We start from the raw sequence: 12,169 nt of genomic DNA, 5'->3' as shown, positions 1-12,169 counted from the left end.
CAACGACGCCATCATCATTCGTTGTGTGCCAAATGTTCTTCACGCTGTTCGGCACGAAGAATGAGGAGCAGCAACAGCCCGGCTGGGCTCCTATATATGGCGATCCTTTTCTCCCCCCCCCCCCCCCCAACACATTGCGGAGTGTACATACAGCGACGGGCTGGCTGGCTGGCCGACAGCAATCACGGAAGCATTCCTGGCGCGTCGCGCACACAGAGCATACAATCGGAGCACTAATTCATCCTGTCATTGGTGTGTGTGTGTGTGTGTGTGTGGTAGATTGAGGGAGGTGGAGGGAGGTGGATGAGGGGGTTGGCTGTATTCTCGTCCTGCATCACCCAATATATTATTCATCTCGTCGACGACCTTATTGTGTAAAATTCCCCGCCAATAATGACATTTCTCATCCGCCATCCGCTCGGGCTTCTCTTCCACCCCTATTGTCGCCCCCCTCCCCTGTTGTCTCCGCCCTTTTATTGCGCTCTTTTGAGTTGGGCAATGGCCTGCCATGTGAGACTTCAACCGTATAAGCTAAAGCTATGAGTCGTAAGTCCGAGTTAATCTTGTATTTTATATCTCATTTCACAGGTCTATTGGCATATTATGTATATGTATATATGTATAGAAAGAGAGAGAGAGAGAGAAAGAAATAATCAAAAATAAAATAAGAAAACGACTTTGGGATGAAGGGGCGCAGAATGATGCACAAATAAAGACACGAATGACACGCACAAAATACAGACAACAACAACAAAAAATGTAGTTCATTATAAAAATCCAGTGCCAACAATTTTTTCTCTCTGCTTCTCTTCTTTTTTTTACGTACATTTACATTGCTTATTTTGTGTGACGTCGGTACAATAATTGTCAACATGTCAAAATGATTCAAACGTATTTTTTCTTCTTCTTCTTCTTTTGTCGTGGAGGTCGGAGGGTGTGTGGGGGGGGGATGTGGGAGGGGTCGAATCTCTATAAAGAAATAAGGAACACGCCAATCAAGAGCGGAGAGCTAGTCGGTTATTATTAGAATGATCAGAATCAATTCGAACAATGAGAGAATAAAAAAAAAGGAGCCCAACGGTACAGCAGCATCGTGTCTTTTGTGACTCTCGTTACGGGTGGCTCTCTCTTGTTGTATATGTACAAATATGAACAGTATGGCACTTGGCATTTTTTTTAACTTTTATTATAGTACTATAGTCACTTATTTCTTTCTTTATTCTTTTTCCCTTTTTTCTTCAATGTGGAATAACGTCGAGCCGGGATGGGGGGCAGCACGAGAGATGGAGGGGGTGGGCGTGGTCCGGTTACACACGGACATATACAACAATAAAAGAAAAAGAAAAAGAAAAAAAAACGAGAGGGACGACAAGGAAGGCAAGAGAAGAGGAGTGAGGAATAAAAGATGGGGGTTGGGGGGTGGACTGGGTGGTGTATGGAAAGAGAAACGGATGGAGGGTAGTTGGTAGTAGCTAGGGAAGTTTGTTGTTACATTTATGTACGTGTATGATTAGATATAACTCTTGTGACGTGTGTGTGTGTGTGCGTGCTCTATGATTTTCTTCTCTTTTGTCAACTGGGCCACTCCCTCCCTTCAAAGTCGACTTATTGGTGGCCGGCCTTCTCTCTTCTCTCTTCACTGGGCATTTGCCTTTGCTTATTCCTTGACGAAAACGACGAATAAATAGCCCAGTGCAAACATACACAGCACACAGCACACAGCACACAGCACACAGCACACACGGCACACAACACAAAGACATGACAACCGACCGACGACCGGGCCAGCTTCTTCTTTTCCCCCCTTCACTCCGTCTGCCCGCCCCTCTCCAAAAGCCACATCATCTCTTCTGTACAGTATAGTCACTAGTCAGTGTTGTTGTATTGCGAGTGTCGAAACTCGAAGAGCAGGACTGCAGGAGCCGAGTTATAAGCTGCTTCTCCTCCTACTGCTACTGCTGCGGCCGCAGCTGCTGCTGGCCCAGACACTGTTGTATGTACAACACAAGGCAATTAGGATAATGGTGAAGGAGCCTAGTCGGGGGGATGTCGACTCGGACGAATTCTGCATGACTGAAGCGCGACGGCTGCTGAGCTCCTGGCTGGCCGTCGTCTCCTGGGTCGCCGCTGAGTGGTTGTGCAAATGAATGACGTCGTTCAACGGCGTCTCGATCACCACCGACGACGGAGGAAGCGGAGCGGCCGCCGCTTTCTCGTGGTTCAATGACACGCCCTGACCCCAGACGGAGGCCACTTGGCCGTTATGATTCAATTGACCGCTGCTGCTCTCCGCCGCTAATGAAGGCCGCCCAGTTGTGATGGATGCCGACCGGCTCGTCGTCGTCGTCGTCGTCGTCAGAGCTGGAACCGTCGCCGGGGCGTGGGTCGTGGTGGCCGTTCGATTCCGCTGGACGTTGCCAGAAACGCCGCCGTTGACGTTCTTCCTGTGAGGCGTTTTGGCCACGTTGGCCGGCCTCGGCGGAAGCGTTCCCCGTGGAGCGCAAACTGATGGATCAGCCTCCGGCAGTGGCTGGGTGATGTTGGGAGCGTAATAATCCGGCGCCGTTGATCCCTGTACATCGATGGACAAAAGAAATGTGTAAATTTATGAAGATCAAATTTCTATTTCAATTGATTTCAAACTTACGTCAATCAGCGCTTGCGTTTTGCCCCAGCAAAGTGGTCGGAAGGCTCCTCGCCTCGTGGCTTCTTGAAACGTGTGAAAATTTTTGTCCCAGTCGAATGTGATGAGCCGCTCTTCGACCGTCTGGTCGGCCAATTCTGGCGGCGATTTAATCCTCACAGGATCCGATCCACTGTTATCCGAAACGAAAAAGGAAAAAGAGAAAAAAAGAAAAAAAAAAGTCAAATAAAAGTAGAAAACCCCCGCCGGAATGAGATGGGAAACCCATGGATAATAAAAAGCAGGCGGTGGCGGTGGCGGCGGCGGCGGCGGTGGTGGCTCAGTAATGGCCACTACTGTCCCCCGCCGTCCCGCCATAAAACGACGTAAATAAAAACAGTTTCGAATTTCTTACGGGTGCAATTCCTGGATGCCGAGCGAGTGCAATATAGTGGCCAATGAGGGCAGACTGTAGCAGAGGGAGAGGTCGACACGGGGCCAGTAGAGCAGATAGGCCAGGCAGGTCTCCTCGCGCGTCGACAATCCGCCCAAAGTGATGGTACTCCGAGACTCGGAATTGTACGTGCATTGACTGATCAAATGGTCGCCCTATAGGGAGGAAGGGAAAAAAAAGGGAAAAAAGAAGAAGAAAAACAAAAATTGAAATAAACTTCCAGCTCCGGAAAAGCACAGCACAAAAAAGAAGAGCGACAATGAAACATGGACAACACGGAACACGTCCAGAGCCTATTTTCGGCTAGTCGGAGTCCAATAACAAACTGCCCGCGCTGGGGTTTCAATGTTATTTTGACCGCGTGCCGCTACATGGAAGCGAGCGAGACGGACACGAAAAGAGAAGGGGGAACATGACAACAACAACAGTGAAAAAAACAACTCCGCAAAAGAAGTCAAAAGAAGAGAGAGAGAGAGAGAGAGAAAGAAAATACAAAAATAAAATAAAGAAGAAGCGACGAGACAGCTATCGATCCGCTTTGTTAGGAAGCGGCACGACTCCTCCACATGAATGAGCCGTGCCACTTATCGTCAGATGAAACGGACTCCCACAGAAGAGAAAGAGAAAAAAAGAGAAAATAAAATAAAGTGGAAAAAAAGAAGAAGCACGCGCATACAAACAGAGATCGACGTGGGAGCCATGAGAAATAAGAAAGGGAATACAAGTCGCTATTTTATTCATTTTTACCGGTAGAACGTTGACCGGCTTCTGGAACTGTCGATATTCTTGGTAGTGCACGTCGTAATTGGTGTCGTCAACCAGCGCCGGGAGCTCCTTATCGCCGCGTATGTGACGCAATTGGACTTGACGACCTGCGAAAAAAGAAAATAGCGTTAGAGGAAAGGTGGAAAAAGAAAGGTTTGGCAATAACATTTGATTTAGTATTTTTTTTTTTACAGGACGGTAGGATCAAATTGAATAGCGGATCCTATACTATTTTTCCGCGAGACTTAGTTTTATTGAGGACACGCCGGGCAAGGGGTGGGGGATAGCAATCCCATCCGAATAGCTTTGCACACGCAATGCCGTCCCTTTTGTTTTTCTTTCCTTTTGGAGAACAAACAATCTCCCTCCCCGCCGAAAGAAAATAAAAATGATTTCATTTCCCTCGCCGTTCGCTTCAGAGGTGGGCGGGCTCATTTCCATTCCGGAAGCCAGCGCAGCGCGGCAAACGACCGGTCTTATTTGTTTTGTTATTTTATTTATTTATTTTGTGTGTGGCGGGTCCGGAGAGAGAGAGAGCGAGAGAGAAAAAGGAAGGAAGATTTTGGTATTTTCTATCTATCTTGGAAAAAGAGACGAGGGCGTTGATGGTCCCAACCGAAAACGCCATTCACCCCCGTGGCCTGTGCAGACGTCATCTCACCCCACCCCCACCCATCTCTATACATATTTGTACGCGTTTACGCTGGCGGAAGTCGTTTGTCAATAAATCAGTCACATTAGTTGCAGAACTGTTTTTGGTGTGGCGACGAGCGACGACCCGAACTCGACAGTCGACAGAGCCGATATTAGTGGGCAAGGCCGATGAAGATGAACTGCTCTGTCGGTTGTGTGTTGTTGCTTTAGCCTATTTTCACCGCCAGAAGCGGCGATTCCGGTGGCATCTCTCGAACACACAGACATAACGGCAAAAAGATGGTCTCTCTCCTCCACGTTCCGGATCATAGACCTATTTTCCTTTTTTCTTTTTCTTTTTTCTTTCGGTGGGTGTGCTGGGGCACGTGTGGGAGGGTAGAGGACTCATAACTCAAAGCCAAACATTCCACATTATTCATTTCTTTAATTTCGTTGGCTGGTGATCAACTTAATGGATGACAAATTTCACAACTTTTTTTTTTGCCTTTTTTTTCTACCTTCCCCTTTCCGATTTGTCAAACGAATTGAACCCACAAATTCTAATTTTTTCCCCCCTGGCAACGTTTTTTTATTCCTTCTTTTTCTTCTTCTTTTCAAAGGGAAATTTTTATTTGTGGTACAGTACTAGTCCACTTATAGAACCGGCCTGAGCGCGGTTCTATAACCGGGTGGTTCGATATGCGAGCACTTGATCACATCGCCATCTACCTTCGATTTTGTCCATACGTAAAAGCTTATTGAGTAAAAGTAACATCAAGTAACATCAAGTTATTCAATGCGCCGTGGGTGGCGCTGAAACACGGCAGAGCCATTTCGGTTCTATATTCGGAATGGTTCTATGATCGGGTGGTTCTATAAGTGGACCAGCACTGTATTAAAAAATGGTGGGGAAAAAATGGGCTCGTTTCGGAATGCGAGTGTGACGATCCGCCGTCAAACACTCAAGTGCTTTTTACGGATACGGATCGAATATTATCACGCGTTCCGATCACGTTTCCCAACGATGTGTGGCGAGCTCGTAACCTTTCAGCATATCATATATAGAATATATCAAAGTGTATATATGTATGCGGTTGTATGGCTGGCCCCCCTTCCTCAAAAAGCCTCGATCCATCCATTCCCCCCGTTGCGATCGAGTGCCAAACCACCCACTGGGTTATGTGGGCATATTTCACGCTGTGGAACGGATGGGGCTCGACTGGGCACGGCTTTCGGCTCGGCCGGCTCTCGGTCGATCACGGATCCGGCCGATATTATGGCATCTACATTTATTTATAGTGCGCATGCATATAAATCTGGGGATTCTCAAATACAGTGCCGAGTCTCTCCGAGTCTCTCCGAGTCTCTCTGAGTCTCTCTTGCACATAATAAAATCATATTAGAACATACCGAGGAGGTGAGTGTGCTTGTTGACGGCGAAGACGTTGATGCCGCGGGAGGGCAGGGCCTGTTGAGTGCAGTCGGCCACGCAGTGGGCCTCGGAGACGACCCGGCGCTGGCCAGGCGGGACGATGTGCTTCCAATTGGGATCGATGCCGACACTCAGCACGCCCGCATCGTGATGTCTACACAATTCACACACACAGAAAAAAAGAAAAATGAGAAAAGGAAAGGAAAAAAAAAACACAATTCGTTTTAGAATTCCCAAAGTGCAACAAACATTCGCCACCGTCTGGTGGTGACGGACAAACCACGACGAAAGATACGGGACTCGGTCCAGCGAGCAATTCGACGCCGGACGTTTCGAAAAATTGAACAGCGTCATTTACCCTCTCTCGTCGGTCTCTGTTTCAAGAGCCCATAAAAAACAAAAGGCGGTCGCAGAGCGAAAAGATGAAAGTGCAAGGGCATAGGCAGCAGCCAAGAATGTTGACAAAGAGACCATCTGTTGTCTACTACGAAACTGGATGCTTTTTCGGTTGGCGTATTATAAAAGAGGGCGAAAAATAAGAAAAGAAACAACGGCGGTGCATCTTTCAAAACACAGGAGAAAAAATTGAGAAGGGATACTGGGATAGGCCCGTGTTACGACACCGCAACTCTTTTCTATTCGGACGTCGGCTCCTTGGGCGAAGGAGAGCGACAGACAGGTCAACTAACCAATCGACGCAGAACAAAAACAAAACAAAAAAAAACGACTATTATAGCTCCTTGGCCTTTTTACTTTTTTTTTTTTCTATTGCCGATGTTTTGATTGGAGCCCGAAACTGCGACACACCAAGCTATATACACACATAAATAGAAGTACACTCTATCTATCTTTTCCTCTCTATATAGTATACCCTGGAAAAAAATATTTATCTATAATAAAGAGAGAGAGAGAACAAGAGATCAAAAACATTCCGGTCGAATGAAGTGGTTGAGAGTGTACTCTAGTAGAAAAATAGCAGGAGGCCCTTTATTTTTTTTTTCTTCTTCTTTACCCTCTGTTCTATCCTTGACGACAGAATAAGGAGGAAAAATAAAAAGGATAACAACACAAAAAGAGGAGCAGCAGCCAATTGTCTTTCTCTTTTGTTTTTCTTCTTTGATGTCCTACAAACACCGCGCTCTATACCTTTGGGTATTTTGTCGGAAATTTTATTTCAGTGTTGGTGGCGGAATAAATTCGGAATTTTTTTTTTTCTTTCTTTCTTTTTTGTTTGCCACAAAGTACAAGATGAATGCCAATCGCACACAAGGATGTGTGTGTGTGTGTTGTATATGGTATATATGTATCTATACCTGAGTTGGGACGTGTAGAAGAGTCGGAGGCCCGAGTGATCGACGATGCCGCTCTGCAGGTTCGGGTTGTCGTAGTGGGTCTCCAGCATGAAGAACTTAGCGCCGCCGGCCCGGTTCATTGGATAGCCGGCCTCCGATGGGAATGTGAAACCCTTATTTGGTCAAGCAAATAAAAAAACACGCATAGCGCAGAAGGAGAGAAAAAAACAAGAAAAAAGAAAAGAAAACATCACATTAATTTCATTCTGGTTCTATCGACATTTGTCAATCTGTAATCGGGAACAATCAGCAACAACTTTCTTGGTACTAATGAAATAAATGGCCGACAATCGGGACACGCAAACGCAGACACAAAAAAGGGAGTTGATGGCCTCGAGCGCAACTGGATTTGTTTTTTTGTTACATACCTCCGATCCGGCTGTCCAGGCGACTACGACGTTGTTGCAATTGAAGAACAATGGCGGCATGGACGGCTGATAGCATCGTGACCCCTCGGTGGCGGCCAGCACCTCAAACACGCTGGGATCTCCCACGCATTCGTAGACGTTCATGTGATGGACGAAAGGCTGGCTGCCGGCCGTGAACACCGGTTCGTACTGACCAATTACACAAAGAGAAAAGAAAAAAAGAAAACAACAGCGGTTACAACAATCATCAATCACCGTAACAACTTTCCCAAGTATTACACAATGAGAATTCCTTTTTCTTTTTCGAAAAAAAACAAAACACAAAATGATTGGGTGCGTGATTCCTTACCCGGATCATGTGATGTTTACGATCGAGAGGCGGTAATTTGAAGATGCGACACCAGTGCAACGTGTCCTCGTTCTCCGGAACTGAAACCTAAAAAAAGAGACAAAACAACAATGAGAATACAACATAAAAACAACCAGAAAAAAACAACAAAACCATTTGAACGATTCCCCATCACGAACGCTCACAAAGCTGTGAATAAACATAGGGACAGCATCTCTTTTTTTTTATTTTTCCCTCTGTTTTGTTCCATTGTGTTTCATTTGTGGTTGGAAGTTGGAGGAAATGAAGAAGTCTGGAGGGGGGGGGGGGGGATTTAGGCCTACGGAATGGAACCCGAAAACAATTCAACGACCCACTCAAAAAAAAAAGGAAAAAAACAAACAACCCGTCGTAAAAAATCGAAGGAAACGACTCGATCGTCGTCCTGACAAATAAAACACCGGCAACGGAACGGATATATGGGGATAGCAGAGAGAGAGAAGAGCCTATCGAATTTACACAGAAAAAAACCAATGGAGAAAGAGAGAGAGAGAGTCAAACGCGGCGCGGTAGATATATATATAGTTTTCCAGCCGAAATCGATATAGATTGCCGTTGGAAATAGCCCCTTCGTCGACCATGTTATATACCCAGGCCTTGCCTTCAATCCCGTTTCAAAGACGCGAGGACGGAAAGGCTATTCACTGCGTGATTGATGAGCGTTCAAACTTTCCGGCTTATAAGGCAACCCCTAGGAAGAAGAAGAAGAAAAAATAACTCAGTGAAAACAAACTAAAATGGATTTTCTTCTCTCCCCACCCCATCTCTCCCGCCCGAGAAAAGAAGTCCAGTCTCGAGCCTCCCCCTTGTTCCAGTCTATATACGACCAATAAGTCCATCTTCCTCTCGCCCAGCTCGGCCCAGCTCGGCCCAGCTTATTGGGAAAACAGGCAGTCTGGTTTTTCTTCTACAACAACGTATAACAATCTTCAGCTCAATTTTCTCTCTTTCTGCCTCATTTGCCTTTTTATCTCTTCTCTTTCCAGCGTCTGTGCGTGAGTCCGTTCGTGCTGCGCTGCGTGGACCGTGGAGTCCCATTGTGCGATGCTAATGTGGCCTACCTCTTTTGGCCTTTGCCTGCCACTTTGCGTGCGCGGGCAGCAGAGAGAGGCTGACTGACTGACTGGCCCCGGTGAGGGACGCGGATGAGTAATAGATTTTTCTCATTTTTTTGTTTTTTTGTTTATGTGTTTTTTACCTGGTAGTTCCTCAAGTCCCAGACTTTGACGTCAGACGGTAGCTCGTCGTCGGCGAATTGCGAACGATGCATCAGGTAGACGGGCTTGGAGCCGTGTGGGTTGTTGGAGAAGGAAATGTCAGCGTCCGACAGAGGATCGCTGGCCGAATAGGCGTACATCATCCAAGACGTCGACACCTTCATCAGACAAAAATAAACGAGAAAAATAAAAATAAAGAAGTGGGAGACAAGATGATTACAAGCGGCTGGGATTAAAAAAAAAAAAATCATTTTGACTGGACATCAGATTTTGTTATCTTCTTCTTCTTCCAGGAAAATAAAAAATAAAAATAAAAATAAAAACTCTTTGATTATTACCGTGATGTTGAGATCCTTGTCGTCGCAGGTAACGAGCTTGCGCCGGAATCGCATGACGGTGTGTGTTTCGTTCTCGTGAGCGCCGATCAAGTCGTAATCCTGTTGGGGATCCAGTGAACTCCCGCCGTTGGCCAATCCGTGCCGATCCTATTAAGCGCAAAAGACAACAAGAGATGAGAAAAACGGAACCCAAAATAAATAGCAAAAAACATCAACAGCAGATTTGGAGAGCTGCTCGGCGCGCTCACTCATCAGATTAACAAGAGCGAGAAAGAGAAACTAACGGCGATCAACCAATTAATTGCCTCAGATTTAGATTGTCTATAGGAGGCAACGAGCTCCCATTTCCGAAAGCGAAAAGCCCATAGCCCAAAGCCCTCTTTGTTGTCGAATGGTGGAGAGTTGTTGTCTTTGATCAATCCCCAGCGGTCTCGATGTAGACACGAGCCTGACGTCATTAACTGTCTCAAGTTCTCTTAATGCGATCGTCGCCGACTCCGCCAGCTGATTTCAATAATGGCGCGCTCTTTTCAGACGGAGCCGCACGCACAGTTTCGTGTCACGAAACTTGGAAAACGAAACTGAAGGCTGGCGTATAAAAAGAAAAGAAATAAGGAACATGTATATAGGCTCAATCAATGTTTTTCTCTTGGTTCGGTGTATAGGGGACTCGTGTGTGTGCTTTATCGACATCAGACTGCGAAATAAGCATGGCCTTCCGGCTGTGAAATAACAATGGCCACCTTTTTTTTATATATGTATTTTGCCGCCGCCGCTGCCGCCGCGCCCTCTCTGCTAATAGAGCGTCGTTCACTCTCCTTCTTCAATCAGCGTTGGAAAGGAAAAAATCTTTTGTCAAGACTTTAGACTGACAAATTGATTGAAATAGAACGTCAACGAGTCAAGCGTCCCATCAGCATTATTTATAGCATTCTCTCTCCCTCCCCCCATCTGTTTGTACATTCAGTTGGGAAAAAAAAGAATAAAATCAAACGGGCAGCCAGCCAATTCATCTACTACTCGTTTTCATTGGAATAGCTTTTTTTTCTTCTTGGTTCTTCATCCCAAATGTATATATATGTGTGTGGGAACAAAAGGGCTGGGTCTCCCATGGCTCACATGTCCAGAGAGAGCCTCCGGGTGAGCTGGCTAGCCAGCTCTAACGTAAGTATACATCTGTATATATATAAGAAGTGGAGAGCTCGTTTGACAAGTCCCCTAAAAAAAGATTTCTCCGTCATTGAAAATGAAATCGTGCGACCACCCAAGTTTCGGTCTTATTATTACTTATTTCCTCTCTTTTCTTTTCGACCCTGTAGATACTAGATAGTAGTACGCAGAGTCAACATTTTTTATTTGATAGCAGAGCTATTCGGTAGTGTGTGCCTGGGCAGACAGAGGGGGGTTAAATAAGGCAATCCAACTGATATTCATACAATGCGCATAGAGATTCACTCCGACTTGTCCTGGTGAGCTGCAACGCAACCAACTACACAAACGCAGCGGGGAGAAAACGAACCTTAAGGGGGGAAAAGAAGAAGAAGAATAAAGAAAGAAGAGAAGCTGTTCATATAGGGGAGAGAGAGAGCCCTATACTACTCAGCTATAGCTGGTGGATTTGTCACAATTGGGAGAAGAGAGAAACTGACTCAATGTATTTATGTATGTGTGTGTCCTGCGGATCTAACACGATAACAAGCCGGCCCACCCCCAGCTGGAACCCCCTCCAGACATGAACGTAACACACATCGACGGGTTGTAGATGTAGTAAGACTTGTGTTTCTTTTTTTCCTCTCTTTTTACTTCCATCCCTAAAGGCTCTAATGTCGTCGTCATCTTCGTCATCCCACACGCGGTCCTTGAGGAACCCCGGAATATAAAAAGGCAAGAAAAACGGACGTCGTCAACAACGACGCTGCCGGCCAACCTACCCGCCCGCGCTCCACTCTAATCACCTTATCCGCGTCTAGCAGATATATAATATTCTCTCTCTCTCTCTCGTCTTTTTGAGTCGTCGTCCTCTCCCCCGCCGAGCCCGGCCACTCGAGAAAAAGAAGAAGAAGAGGAACGACGATAATATTATTGGATGTAAAAGAGACAGAAGACATAACCCTCCGTTGGAGGGCACGGGGCACCGGCCTTGTGTGGCATCAGATCATCAGTGACAGATAGAATAGATATATACGGGACACAGGACACACACGTGACGTTTCGGGTCAAACGAGCCTAGGCTCAAGCCTAGGCTCTACGGTCCGCCATAGGGGGGCAAAACTCTAGTGAGTGCATTATTTATAGATTGCGTAGTGCTGCTGGATCTTGTGGATGTTAGAGCCTACACAAATAGCGTCTAGATTTTGATGTTCGAATTGATTTTTTTTTTTCGCTACTTCAGTATATAGAATTCGGTGGGGAGGAAACGATTTGGTCGATATGGTCCAGTGCACCGCACAAATTGGTGCGTGGAACACAATAGGTGAAACGAGAGTTGGGATCCATCCGAGTCGATCCAGACGGCCTGCTGCTGCCAGATAGAGATAACCGGTTGAGCATTTTTCGAGTGCGTAGAATTTGATAGGCATAAATCTAAAGTGTGTGTGTG

General features: G+C 46.2%; 1 protein-coding gene across 1 annotated transcript in view; it reads right to left on the bottom strand.

Annotated features, from left to right (window-relative positions):
- Positions 1–551: 551 nt before the first annotated feature.
- Positions 552–12,169, bottom strand: part of LOC124210100 (MOXD1 homolog 2-like) — a 43,783-nt gene continuing 32,165 nt past the window's right edge. Inside the window, exons 3-12 of the mRNA XM_046608413.1 lie at positions 9,571–9,717; positions 9,214–9,390; positions 7,977–8,063; positions 7,628–7,816; positions 7,221–7,372; positions 5,886–6,061; positions 3,825–3,949; positions 3,039–3,232; positions 2,648–2,816; positions 552–2,572 (exon numbers count right to left, since the gene is read on the bottom strand). Coding sequence (XP_046464369.1) covers positions 1,928–2,572; positions 2,648–2,816; positions 3,039–3,232; positions 3,825–3,949; positions 5,886–6,061; positions 7,221–7,372; positions 7,628–7,816; positions 7,977–8,063; positions 9,214–9,390; positions 9,571–9,717 — 2,061 coding nt within the window. The 3' untranslated portion in view covers positions 552–1,927. The remainder of the gene's footprint in view (positions 2,573–2,647; positions 2,817–3,038; positions 3,233–3,824; positions 3,950–5,885; positions 6,062–7,220; positions 7,373–7,627; positions 7,817–7,976; positions 8,064–9,213; positions 9,391–9,570; positions 9,718–12,169) is intronic.

The sequence above is a fragment of the Daphnia pulex genome, chromosome 12, assembly GCF_021134715.1.
Source record: "Daphnia pulex isolate KAP4 chromosome 12, ASM2113471v1".
NCBI lineage: Eukaryota > Metazoa > Arthropoda > Branchiopoda > Diplostraca > Daphniidae > Daphnia > Daphnia pulex.
This window is presented reverse-complemented; position numbering and strand designations above follow the sequence as displayed.